The 14,214-nt window shown below is 37.5% G+C and overlaps 1 protein-coding gene and 1 long non-coding RNA gene across 5 annotated transcripts in view; one reads left to right on the top strand and one right to left on the bottom strand.

Annotated features, from left to right (window-relative positions):
* Nucleotides 1-3,884: 3,884 nt before the first annotated feature.
* The window catches only part of LOC132915450 (putative mediator of RNA polymerase II transcription subunit 26), a 28,452-nt gene continuing 18,122 nt past the window's right edge, over nt 3,885-14,214 (bottom strand). For all 4 annotated transcript variants that reach the window (XM_060975253.1, XM_060975251.1, XM_060975254.1 and 1 more), the window contains 7 exons: nt 13,384-13,733; nt 13,012-13,199; nt 12,803-12,928; nt 12,334-12,390; nt 12,098-12,223; nt 7,665-10,222; nt 3,885-4,446 (listed from right to left, as the gene is read on the bottom strand). In XM_060975253.1, the coding sequence (XP_060831236.1) occupies nt 4,384-4,446; nt 7,665-10,222; nt 12,098-12,223; nt 12,334-12,390; nt 12,803-12,928; nt 13,012-13,199; nt 13,384-13,733 (3,468 nt within the window). In that variant the 3' untranslated portion in view covers nt 3,885-4,383. The remainder of the gene's footprint in view (nt 4,447-7,664; nt 10,223-12,097; nt 12,224-12,333; nt 12,391-12,802; nt 12,929-13,011; nt 13,200-13,383; nt 13,734-14,214) is intronic.
* LOC132915533 (uncharacterized) lies at nt 10,921-13,398 on the top strand. The gene is made up of 3 exons (XR_009659883.1): nt 10,921-11,216; nt 12,038-12,397; nt 12,503-13,398. It is a non-coding gene; the product is annotated as an uncharacterized LOC132915533 (long non-coding RNA).

Genomic DNA, 14,214 nt, shown 5'->3' on the forward strand with positions numbered 1-14,214 from the left:
TATTCAAATTGATTTCCTTCACAGGACTTTTCATACCTCTGTGTATACAACTATGCCTACGACTACGAAACTCATCAAAATGTATCTCTCTCTCTCTCTCTCTCTCTCTCTCTCTCTCTCTCTCTTATTTTCACTGTCTCTTATGAGAATTCTGTAGTCCATACCAGGGTCGGTGTGACCGTACGTCATGAATTATCCACGAAAATCCTCACGTTTTTGTTCCTTCAGATAGAACAAATATTACGACATAACTGTAAAAGAAGCCGTTGCAATGGAAATAGAATTGTTGAAAAATTATAGTCTACTAGAATCAAAGCGTTTTGTAGAAAGAGCTCTTGACGCTGGATACAAAAACTTTGCTTAAAGGAAGAAAACGCAATCGGCTGTATTAATAATTAATGAGCTCCTCTAACCCGTATGTTATTGCTTTCTGGATTGCTCTAATATTTTCCTCTAATAATTAGCTTTTGGCTACTTTTGCTTGTCCTTGCTGTCAAATATTCTAGTAACATATAATATAGTATATAGTAATTATATATCTTCATACCTGCTATTATACCTTGAGCCTTTTTATCATAATGTTTTCTTTTCAATATGACACTGACCTGCGCCTTTTTGTTGCATATATTTTCCATCATTGTTTTCCTATGCTACTCTTTGTATATACTCTAATCTTTCTTTACCGAAACTCTGTAAACTTTCTCTTTTAATTAAATCCTTTTCTCCCAGGTATTTTTTTTTTTTTACTAATCTCACCTCGTTGCATTTTCCTGATTTTCTCCTCGTAGTTCTCTGTCCCTTGCCCCGCATTTACTCTTATCTTTTCTCTCCTTAGCTCCTCGAATACAATGTAATTCAACGTCGATTTACATATGTAGAAGTAAACATTACTTAATCGAAGTCGTTTATCTAACGATCTCGAACCGTCGGCTGCACATCGGTCAACTTCGGCAAATTTCGCCGCTTCGCGAGATAATCGATTATCTCGATAGTTTAGACCACTACGTGTTCAAAAATCTATAATTCAGCAATGAAATAGGAAGCACCGAATGGTACACGATCCGTTGACGGTCGATCCGTTTCCTTTTTAATTACGTTGACCAGTCAAATCCTTCTCTTGAAACCAATTCTTCGTTTCATTTCGTTTTCAATCGCGCAGTTTCATCGCCAGTTCGGATAACCATCGATTCAAGCCGTATTCAATTTCAACCTGAAATACTTGGAACGAAGTCACACAGCGATAATACACGCCGCGTCTCGCGCTGTTGCCACTTTAAGTAAACAAAGTTTTTGCCGGCAACCGCGTTCATCGCCCAAGGATCGAGGAGGAATTCGTTGGTGCTAAACAAGTCTTTATCAGTTTGATCGTTCAGCGTTGCTTTGTTCGATTTCCACTGCGCGCGGACACGCGTTGAAATTTCATACTTTATTCCATGAAAATTTTTTGTTTGCGATTTAGAAGTCTCGAGCTTAGATTTAAGTTTCAGCGGGCTTGCACCCGAGGAAAGAAGAAGCTATAAGCCGAAGAGGTCTGTCAAACTGCTTCTTGAAAAGGCAATTACTAATGGCTCCCCATCTTCTGGGTCATCCAGAGCATGATAAGTCCTTATTGTTACTATTTTGTCACTATGCTCGCTTTTAGTATTTTTAATAGTAGTAGTATTAGTTTTTGTTTTTTTGGCTGATATATGTATCGGTCCATCGTCCTATTGGGCAAATCGCGATTTTTCTTATTAGCATCGCGAGAGAATGATTACGGGTTGAATTAGAGTTGCGATAGAATGATAATCGCGTTTGCTTTAGAGTTGTGAATTACGATATCGTGATTGTCTTTCCCAATTTTTATTATGAATTTTTAGAATTTCTTATAGAATTATACATACCAGAATTTATTCTGATTTTCTATTGTTTAAAAATAGATTCTAAAAGTGTTAGTTTTTAACTAATTTTATAGTATTGTCAGTAGCAATACCAGAATATTTAAAGTAGTTTTTTCGTATATTAAATAGTAATTTTCGTTGAATTCACTGTAAAAATTAGCGTTGCGATATTATTCCATCACGATTTTTACTAATTTTTCCTGTTTGCGTTGCGATAATGAATGGCCGCGTTTTGTTAAATAGAGTTACGTTTACAAAATGCCCAAATCCTCCGACTGCATTTGTGGCACACTGTTCTTGGATCACACCGATACAGCTGGAAGAGCTGTACAAGTGTTATCGTTCGTCGGTAACTTGCTAAATGGTTGCACTGCGATATATCGACCCCCCACTCGTGATTTTTCGTATTAGTGTCGCGACAGATTGATTACGGGTGATATTAGAGTGCGAAATAGCATCGCGGCTTATCATTAGCGTGGCGAATTAGTGTAGCGATAAAATGATAATCGCGTTTGCTTTAGATTTGCGAATTACGATATCGCGATTGTCTTTTCCAATTTTTATTATGAATTTTTAGAATTTCTTGTAGAACTATACGTACCAGAATTTATTCTGATTTTCTATTGCTTAAAATTGGATTAGAAAAATGTTAGTTTTCAATTAATTTTATAGTATTGTCAGTAGCAATACCAGAATATTTTTCATATAGTAAATAGTAATTTTCATTAAATTCACTTTAAGAGTTAGCCTTGCGATGTTGTTCCATCGCGAGTTCTATTTATTTTTCCCTTTAGCTTTGCGGTAATGAATGATCGCGTTTTGTTAAGTAGAGTTACGTTTACAAAATGCTCAAACCCCCCGAATCTATTTGTCGGATACTGTTCCTGGATCACACGTGCAGCTGGAAGAGCTGTATAAGTGTTATCGTTCGTCGGTAACTTCCTAAATGGTTGCACTGCGATACATTAGTGTTGTGTATTGCTTCAATACGAGTGCGTAGATTTATATTTATTGGCGTTGCGTATAAAATTTCGGGAATTTTCATAATTTTTTTTTTTTTAATGGTATATTAATTGATATTGCAGATATATCGATGTACTCTTCGCGTTTGATTTTGAGAATTTTCTACTTTACAAATATTACTAGTAAATTAGCGTTGCGAATCAAAAATATTCTGTTCCACTCACGGTTTCTTGATCGGGTTTATATAGAGTGGAAAACTATCAAATTTTAGTAATAGCTCTTTTGGCTACTGCTTTCTTTCTTTTTCAGCACCCCTTAGTATTACGCCCCTTATTATTACGTTTATTACTGAAAATACTCTTATAAGACATATTAGAATCAAACTACTAGAATCAAACATACTATACGCCAAAATAATTTACTAATAATTCTCAATGAGAAATAATTGTAAAAAGTCTACCAAATAAAAAAAAAGTTTTATTATTTAAGTACAGCTAGACTAAAGTATTGCGGACCTTCCCAAAAATTCCAAAGGGCCCCTATGTCCTTTCATCTCCGACATATAAATTTCTGACAGCGGCAATAATTGTTTTATTCGATTGTTAAAGGATATCATTAAGAAAAATTCACTTGTTTACTGTTTCAACACTCTTTTGCGACAAATGTAAGACCAATGATATTCGATTATCCGTAAGTATGAATGGTTTACTGCTCTACCTTATCCACATGGTGTGCTATTAAAATGTCCCTTTCCACTGCAGTACAGGTAGCATGGTGTATCGAGTACTGCGTTTATGCCAGGCCATTTGGGGCACTGTGTTATGGGCAATTACTGCATACGTTATGTACGCAAAATGCAATTACATCAGCCTATGATAATATACGTTCAGCAACCTTCTACATGTATAACAGAAATTTTGTACAAGATGCTTAAAAAAAAGATCAAAAAGGTTACTATCACATTTATTTATTTCTATTGAATGAAAGATGATGGAAAGTTGTTAGGAAAGGCAGCGAGGGATAGACTGACTCGAAATGAGGTTTAAAGTGAACTTTACAAATAATTTATTTTACACAACTTACATAAATATAGCACAATGATTGATCGAGGTAACGTGATGGTATTCGACACGAATACACTTCGCGTTGATTCCTTTTTATCTCAAACGAAGATGGCGAAACAGGGAATCACCGCGACCAGGTGACGATTATTTTCAATTTTGAAATCGAAAAAACCAGTCACGTGATTCGGTTCAGTGAATGTCGTTAGTCGTCGATCGTTCGAACGACCGATCGATCTCTCAAAAGATCTTCGTCTTCTAACAATATGCGCACACCGTGGGATTAAGAGGGAAGAAGAAATAAAATAAAGAGAATGGCGGAAGGGACAAGACGAAACCTATACGGGGCAACAAATACAATGAGGTGACTTGGGAAGATCTCAGCAGCAGTCCTGTGGTATCGATGGTTGTCGTGTTAAAACGAATCGCGACGAGTCGTCATAAACAAAATAAAAAATGAAAAAAGAAAAGAAAACACACTAGCAATGCCATGTTTCTGATGGAGGCACTCGTCCTTGCTCAGTAATCCGTTGCATCAGGACCTAAAAATTTAGACAGACTAGATTATTAACGTCCTATAATTATCCTATACTTTGGTTAAAAAAAAAAAAAAAAAAAAAAAAAAAAAAAAAAAAAAAAAAAAAAAAAAGAACTTGGAACTCTGTCGCGCTACGATTTTTGTAGACAGTAATTATTCTAATTATTTTTTATGTAGAAAGGATTCAGCATCGTTGAATTTCATGAAATAATTAACTCTTATCGTAGTCTATAATTGGTTCAAAATTTGATGGCTACTCAAAATACAATTGAAAAATAGTCGACTACTTTTTTTTTTAATTAAAACTATTAACCATAGAGAGGGGAAAATTGGGAAAATGTTGAGTAACCACTTAAAATTTAACAAACTGTAATAGTTACAATTTCAGCAATATAATAAAATGATAGAAATAGTTGTGAATACAGTAAAATGCTAATTAAAAGCAACGAATGACACTAAATTATTACTTGATCAAAGCATGGATTATTTCAGTAAGTAGCTCCATTAACGATCGACAGATTATTATCGATCATCGAGGTGTTAATTTACTTACGACTCGCTCTGTCTCTGAATTTGATAATAAAATCCAGACAATCGTATCGATCCGATAAATCGCGATTTAATCGTCGCGCTTTGAACTGATGGCATAATATACAACAGAACAAATGCATCGTGCATGCGCATATACAGAGGGTGTCCTGAATTAGAATGTTCTAAAACAATGTCCTTTGGGATTTTTTTACAAGGGAAAGAAAGAAATGAAGTTATTGAATAATTTTGAGGTGTGGTTTTTTATGTGTGGATTGGTCGTGATAGTTGTAGTTGCTAGTGCAGAAATATCGTTGCTGGGGTATTGCTGTATTTCTTCCCATTTAAAAATTGTGGAAGAAAAACCAAAAAACTATGGGCGCAGGGACTCGAGAACTCGCCTCCCAAACGTTCGTAACCAAAGATGCTAACCATAGCGCTACCGCCGTCCGGTACATTTTTTTTTTTTCATGATATTTATGAACCCAGAAAATGATTATTACACATGTATAGTATTCATAATAAACAATGAATTTCGATTGTGGAGTGAATTAGGCAAAAGTACCGATACGTGTCGGTATAGCCATACAATGCTATGTGTGTTGGTATTACATTATTTTTTGACATTACAATTTATAATTTAGATTTAAGTCGCTGTAAAGCGGTGCTTATATATGATATTATTTCTTTCTTCCTATCTCTGTCCTGAAAACCTGGTCGCAAAAACAGGGCAGTTCGGCAGTCTGCTTTTGGTTTCGGTGGGTCTGTGGGACTTTGGGAAAGGGCGGGAGTTGGCGGACGGGAGGGGGTCCGCCGTCCGGTGCTAGTTGGTGTCGAGTGGTGCTATTTGTTGTCGAGTGCCGCCACATACATGTATTTAACGAACACAAAAAAATTTTTTAAAGTACAAAAATAAATTGTAACAGATTTATAAGCCTATTTCATGGGCGTCTTGTCGCTGCAGTCTTCAAATGGCGGGAAAGATGCAGCTCGTAATTCTTGAGTGAAACAAAAAACCAAAAAAGGATTAAATTATTATATATTTTTCAACAACGGCAGAAAAAATGTGAAATTAAAAATTTTAGTGAGTAAAAAAAATGTTTTTTAAAAAAGAAATATAAACTTTACTACTATACTATACTACTATATACTATACAATTATTTACATAACAACATTGTACTATAACAATTATTTACATAAACTTTTTTCTGCCTTTGTTTAGTTCACCCAGAAGAAAAATATATAATAATTTAATCCTTTTTTGGTATTTGTTTCACTCAAGAATTACGAGCTGCATCTTTCCCGCCATATGAAGATTGCATCTACTATGACGCTCATGTATAAAGAGGCTCAGAAATCTGTTAGAATTAATTTTTTTACTTTAAAAAAAATTCTTTTGTATTCGTTAAATACATATAAAACTATACCTCAAAATTCAATAACTTCACTTCTTTCTTTCTCTACTAAAAAAAAATCACAAAAAACGCTGTTCTAGAACACTCTAATTCAGGACACCCTCTTCAGGATTATTAAAATAGGAAAACGATTGGCGTTATTCACAGGATACGGTCGATCACACAATCAAGCATGCATGAAGTATAGTTTTATTCGCAACATAATGCAGTTGTGGGTCGAATCATGAGGCAATCCTGCGCGAAATCACACTCTGCAAAGATTATGAACGTAAATCACATCGTCTTCCTTTCAGCAATCTTTCTTTTGCACTCTGAAATGAAACACTGACAATGAATTTTCTTCGCTTATCTTAACGTTTTCTCTATAGAAAAATACCACCAGAACATCTTTGTAGATAATGATTTATCGCTGATCTCGTTCCTTATAGATCATTGACACCACCGATGGTAAAAAGAACGAAGAAGACGGAGCACTGGAATTTGGACGGAGGTGCTGGCAATTCGCTTGCAAAAGGATAACAGAAAAACGATAAAAACGATAAAACAAGACATACGAAACGTTAATATTGATCCAGGAGAGAAGACAAACTAGAATCGCATCGTTTGGACCAGAGGCGGCTGGTTAGTGACAAACCTTAGCAAAGAGCAACCAAAGAGAAAAACAAAGAAAAAGAAAACTCGGAATCACGGCTGACAGGATCGATTCGTTCGCGGAGTGAAGAAAATTGACAAGGAAATAAACAAATAAAAAAATTAATAAATAAAAACAATTATACCCGTGTACAAGATCGGTGCCCGTTCGACAGCAAACGAAACACACGAGTAGAATAGAAAAAGAAGAAGAAACAAAGACAAAAAAAAGTAGAAAAAAACACTAGAACGATAGAAGAGATTATAAACAAAAAAAAAAAAAAGAAAATTAAATAAAATAAACAAAATATACAAAAAAAATCAGGAAGAAAATGCGAATAGATAAATATATGCAAACGATATGTACCGATAGAAAAAAAAACCACGTAGCCTGTAGCCCCCCGGGCATAGTCAGCCCAGTCTTGCGAATCTAGTGAAAAGTTGCGCGAGGCTCGTCCGTGGACCGGTTGCTCGCGGCCAAACGCGGCCTCATTCTGCCCCGGGCCATCAGCAATGGTCACTTTTTAGGTTAGCTTGGAAGGGCGAGGAATTTGGACAGGATGACACCATCGAATTGGTCTGTTTGTTCGTTCTCAACGTCTGTGGCACGCTTTTTGTACTTTTAATCCGTGGACAAAGCACGTTCACCTTGTACGACCATAACGGCCTTCTACTTTCCAGGACCTTGAAAGCCAAAGATGGCACCACGTCGTGATCCAAGGACGGTGCCGAAGGTTTGGGAGTTTTCCAAGCTTGATAGTATGGGTCTTCCTTGCAGGAAATTCGATCTTGTCGACCTTGACGAAACACGTCGCCATTTTGGTCCGGTGACCTTGAGTTGTCCGCGTCGTGAAGTCTTTTCCACGATTGTTCGCAGATGGGTGAATATTCTGGAGATGTCACGCCGCTAGAGTAATTGGAACAATAATTCTCATCGTAATTGAAGGCGTTGCTCTTCAGAGGTAGGCTAAGGTACTCTTCAGTGGAGGAAGATTCGTTGGTTTTCTCTGCATCTTCTAGAAGGATCGAGTCGTCGTTTAGAAGCCTGAACAATCTCGAGTGAGTTTGAGTCCTCTGATACTTCCTCATGTTCCTCGACGAGGTGCATTCTGAATCTGTATCCACCTCAGAGATCATGCGACTCATGTCCGAAGTGACGCCACTGTCTTCATCGTCCGTCTCTTCTCGAGAATTCTGCACGCTCAACAGGTGCTTCGACTCTTTGCTTCCTTTCTCTTCAATACCCACCTCGTCTTTGCTTCTTTTCAATGTGTCACTGTTTTCTTCTGACTTGTCCACTCGTTTGATCTTCGAGTCTGTATTTTGGAACTTGTCAGAAGGCTCCTTGTTGTGTTGCGAAGATTCCTCTGCCAAGTTAAATTCAGAGACGATCACTTCAGGTTTCAGGATGTTTCTGTTGAAGTCCCGTGTCTCTGAACCAATGTCCTTCACTGTCGCAACATGGGTGCAATTGCTTTCTTTAGGCTCTCTGTTCACAGAATCATCGTTACTCTTCATATTCGCGCGCTCTTCATAGCCCTTGTTCGTCCTGTCTTCTTCCTTTTTCACGCTCGTCTTTCTCCTAATCGTGAACTCTGTCTCCACAGTCTCCTCGCAATTGATTCTACCAAACCTAGTAGGAATCTTCCTCAAAGTAAAGTTCACATGGGGTACCACAGGATCTTCGTCCTCTTTCACTTTACTTTCCGTCGCTTCCTCCTGAATCCTTTCATTAGAATGATCCCTCGCCTTTTGTTTGCCGCCGAAACTCTTCTTTTTAACTACAAAATCCACAGTAGTGTCATTCTTCACTACAAAATCCGCGGAAACCTCATTAGCCTTCTCCATCTGACTTTTACTATCTTGGACCTTCGACTTTCTGCCTTCTTCCTTGCCATAACCTCTCTCAGGCTTGATCGTGCTGTCTCCAACGATCACTGTGGTCACATCTTCGTTATTTTCAGATACAGAAAATTTAAATCTCAATGGCAGACTCACGCTGACTGTTGGCGCGTCAGTATCATCAGGAGGGTCGTCAATGGCTTCCAAAGGCGTCTCGTTCCAGTCTTTCACGCTTCTAGGTTCTCGGGGTCTGGGACTCTCAGAATCTGGACGCTCAACGTCCTCGTAAATCACGCTCAGTTGATGAGGAAACGTGCTGGTCTGCGTTTCCTCCACGCTCTCCTGCACTTGTTGCTCAACAGCTGCTCCAGAATCGATATTGTTCTTACAGGATGATTCAGAATTTTCTTCCTCGTTGCAAGATTCCTTGCTGGAGCTATTTTTAGTCGAATTCTTTTCATCGTCCTTTTCTAACCTCCCATGAGCATTCAGTCCCGTAGAATAAGCTAAATAAGAATCAGAGTCGTCGCTATCGGAAGAAGAATCATCAGAATCACTGCTACCTTTAGACGATTCGATGATGGACTCGTTGTCAGATTGCGATTCCGTGTCAGTGGTGTCGCTGGAGTCACTCGTGTCGATGTAGGTATAGTTTGGAACGTTGACATTGAGACTCCCATTGGGGCAAGATTTTATCTCTGGTCTGTTGGAATTCTTCACATCCTCGTCTACTTCTGACACGATTATCTCACCAGGAATCTCCTCTTCATCGGTGATATTCATCGCAGTAGTACAGTCACTGTCTTTGCTATTGTTGCTCGCAGTTCGTGACACACTGTTCACCTTCTCCCACTGCAGAAGACCATTTGTACTATCATCGTTCTCCTTGGTAATTTTACTTTCCAGTGCTTTATTTCCTCCATTATTTTCCTGAATATTCTCTGCAATATCTGCAATATCTGTAATATTCGTTGAGTGAATTTTTGCTACTATCACATCACCACAGACTTGTTCACAATTGTTATTACAATTGTTATTGTTTTGTGGAGCAACTGGCACGATGTAAGATGGATAAACACCAGAATATGCGTTTTTATTATTCATTGGATCATACTGTGGATAAGGTGGATAAACTGGGTAATTTTGATTGTAAATAGGAAAGTATACGTAAGCAGTGTTATCAGGATGATAAGGGTAAGATTCGTTCGCGACACCAGGATATGGAAGAGGGTAGTAACCCCACCAACCACTGTCGGGGGTCCAAAATGGAGGCGGACAGGGAGAGAGGAAGACACCCTGCTGATTGCCCGGCACGTTATTCTCTGTTTGGCAGTGGTAATCTGCTTGACGATTTTCTTGCGTGGCTACAACAAACAGCACAATGCATTCAGACAAGAAGTTCAACTGTTCCTATTGGGGTGTGATGTGGTCTTGCGTTTCTCCCTTTTCTATTTTTGCTTCTCTGCTTTTATCCCTTCTTTTCACCCGCACACTTCCCTTTCTCTTATATTACACGCGATATTCTTTCTTTTTTATATTAGGCGATGGAAGAACCAACGATAGACATTTATTTCATGTTCTGTTTAAGCTTCAGGCTCATTTCAAATTCACAATCTCGTTATTATAAATATCATGGAATATTGTTATTTCTGATAAGAAGAAACGACTTGGCAGCTGAAAAAACATTTCTAACTAAAGGCTACAGGAAAATTCCAAAGATAAAAGATTAGATAAGAAATGCAGTTCTTTGAATACACATGATGTTTGGCGAATTAATTATCAAAGAAGCAGTGAAGAATATCTTTTATTAGCAGAACAATTATTTTTAAAGAACATCTGTGTGTATTTAAATCCCACTAACGTCAGTATTCATTGGATATCCATGAATTTTTATTTTTTCTAGACAAAAATGTTCTACGCTAATATGTAAAATATTGAGTTGGCAACTAAGTGGTTGCGGACTTTGTCAATGCCATCTAGTGGCAAAATTCGTAATCACTTAGTTACCAACCCAATATTACAGAAAACGAAATACATGTCTGTCGCAAACGATCCTCCGTTGGCTGTGAAAAATCGACGGACAAGCGAGATGCCACGAGGTGTCACGATTTTTACGGCGAGGATAAGCAACGAATGTAATCGCGAACGGCTACGAAAGAATGAGAAAGAGAGAGAGAGAGAGAGAGAAAGAGAGAGAGAAAGAAAAAAACGAGACGTGTGATCCTGTGTTCAAAGGAAACGATCGAAAATTGTGAACGCAAAACCAGCTCGTCGATGATCTTCGACGAGACACAAGCGATCATTACGTTCGAGTAGGAAGAACATGCTCGTACGATATCCTGGACAGATGGATCGTAAGTGTCCAAAATAATCGTAGTACGGTTTTACATGCAAATCGATCACTTGCAATCGTATTAAAATCCCAGCGATAATTAAACACGTGTGAAATCAATTAATAAGAACATGCAACATTCCCGGTTAAATTACCCAAAGTCCATTTCGTAGCTTGCCATACTTTCTCGTGTATTCATTTCTAAACGAGGAACGGCTATTTCGACACGTTTGTTACGACGATGATTGAACGATTTTACAAGCAACATAGTTTACCACGATACTACTCGATCGATGGAAATAGACGAATAATTCACCTACCATGCACTGTATATGTACAATATACCGAGTGACTGATGTTTTAAAAGACCATCTCAACAGCAATCATAAGTTTTCATTCGGCGAAAAAAGAGTTCGTTATATTGATCGTTGCTCGATGATCGGTGTGTCAATCGTTAAAATACACAGGAACGTCCAGAATGGGCATTGCGTGACAATTTTGCTAATGTAACTTCTGTTGCAACGAGTTTGTCGGGAGAGAAAAGAAATTATTTGAACGAAATTTGAGTGGAATGGGGTGAGGGCTTAATCGAGCTGAACGATACCAAGGAATTTTCGTTATTCCTGTGAACACAGGATTCGGGAATGTTCCAGCGACGGCACGCAATCGTTACTTCAAGTTTTAATCATCCATTAGAATAGTAAAGACGCTTGTCATTGAACATTAATGTACAAGGGTCAATAGAAGCTTGTTGCGATTATTAATTCATCATGGACGAGTAGCGTGTTCCTGCATGAATTATGAACATGTTGTACGCGTTTCCTTTCTTCTTCTTTTCATTCAGAAGGATGACAGATTTTTTACGCTTGTTGGTCTCGACGATGAATTTTCGCCGATCGACACTCACCGACGCTCTCTGGCGCTGTCATCGCTTGTAATATCCTGAACGATCTGGAGGGAATCGCGCTGCCCATGTATTTCTTTGGCTCTGGAACCTGTTGCTCGCTTGGTGGTAAGTTCGCTTGCGTTTCTTCTGCAAATGTTATATTTATTATATATATTTTGTAGGATTAATGAAAAGTTAATCTTGCTTCAATGTAATGGAGAGCTAATCAGAGAAAAGTGACTAGCAAGTTTACTTACCAAACGTCTTTGAATTCCTGTTCTGCTTCTTGTTTATGGCAGATGGTGGCCGTGATGCTGCAACGTACAATTTTACAATGTATTTTATCTTTCTTAGAATTTTATAAGTAGAATTTTGTTGTACTATCAGTACATTGGTTATGTACACATATGGATATGTACTTTATAGATACTAATAGTACAGAGTTGTACCTTTATAGACGATGGATTCCATGGAAAAGTGGTAAAAGTATTTTAAAAACAAGATGGACACATATGAAACGATATATATATATAAAATTGATATTTTTCTATAGAATTTTGTTAGAAATTTCCAAGGTTCCATAACGTTATAGTAATAACGTTTAGAAAGATACAAAATTTCTTACTGACATTTCATTTTATCTACAATTTTGTCAAAGTGATGTTTTAACTATTTGTACCACTTTCTCTCTCAGCCTGTCGATCGATTAAAATGTAAAAAACTTACTTGTGTTCACAGCAGGAGCATCACCGGACTCTGTCATAGTTTGTAGGAAGCGGAAAGCTCGAGAGGGTATAGCACCACCACGATATCTTGGATCTTCCTCGTGATGAAGAGAAGATTCATTGTCGACTATAAAAAGAAGAGCACGTAGCAATAACAGAATAATCAAACGATAAAAAGAACTGGTCATTCTGGTAAAATACGATCTTTACTTTGTTCCTTGAATTTATTCATCAAAATCCTATCGTCCTCTGACAATTGAAGTTTACGCATCTGTTCAGTGTCCATGTCGTTCGTTGAATCCGTGTCTGTGATCTTCTGAAGAACTCTAAACGATCGAGATTGAACTGGACCAGAATCTGATTGCTGAACTTGCACAGGTATAATACGTTGCGTCATCCTAACAGTAATAATACAACAATTAATTCAAATTTATATTTTGACTAAGATATAAATCTATATTAGATTATTACTAGATTATGAATTTTTATAAATTCTTACAATATTATTCAATTTTTATAATATTTCTTCTACTTTCAAGGCTACTTATCAGAAAATTGTCACACCTCTGAAAATAAACTTACACTTTTTGGTTCTGATTCTCAGTATTAGACGCGTTATTCCTAAGAATCGGTTGCGAGTACGAGGTATTCGAAGTAGCTACACCAGCAGGCTTCTTATCACTTCCCTCGATCATAACTGGTATAATGTACGCGCCACACGTCGATTGTTGAGGCACCTGATTCTGGATCTGATTCTGAACTTGATTCTGCATCTGATTCTGAACTTGATTCTGAACTTGATTCTGCACCTGGTTCTGAACCTGATTCTGAGCCGGCTGTCCCCAGCGCTGCTGATGATGCGGACTCGCTTGCTTGAATTGATGGTGACCAGGCTCTGGTTTTACGTCGAACACAGATGGCCTATCCTCGATCTGGACACAAACGATTATTCTATGTTAATACACTATGGTTTCCATACTTCATTTTACAATTCTTTCTCCTCTAATTATTCTTTAAACTCAAAATTTTAAGCAATTAGAGGGTCAAAAGGTCTGTTGCAACAAGGACGCAGCTCCACTTTCTAATAATTTGAATAAACCAATAAAAACCAATTGAAAATCGAATCGTCTTGAAAATGTATGAAATAAATTCAAGGTCAACTAATATTCATAATAATAAATTTTGTACTTTCGAATATGAAACCTACGCCTCTCTTTTCCTCCCAATGAACCTGACTTAAATATTGGAGCTGCCTTTTTGTTACTGCCTGTTCTTCTATTCTATTTTTCTATTCTAACAACTCTTTTACTTGCATTTCGCAAATGAAATAACAGAAATAATTTTGTAGGTAACTCAAACGTTAAATCTTTAGCCACTAAGAAATAGTACAGCCCAACTGAAGATCTGATCCAG

The sequence above is a fragment of the Bombus pascuorum genome, chromosome 17 (assembly GCF_905332965.1).
Source record: "Bombus pascuorum chromosome 17, iyBomPasc1.1, whole genome shotgun sequence".
NCBI classification, from domain to species: Eukaryota; Metazoa; Arthropoda; class Insecta; order Hymenoptera; family Apidae; genus Bombus; species Bombus pascuorum.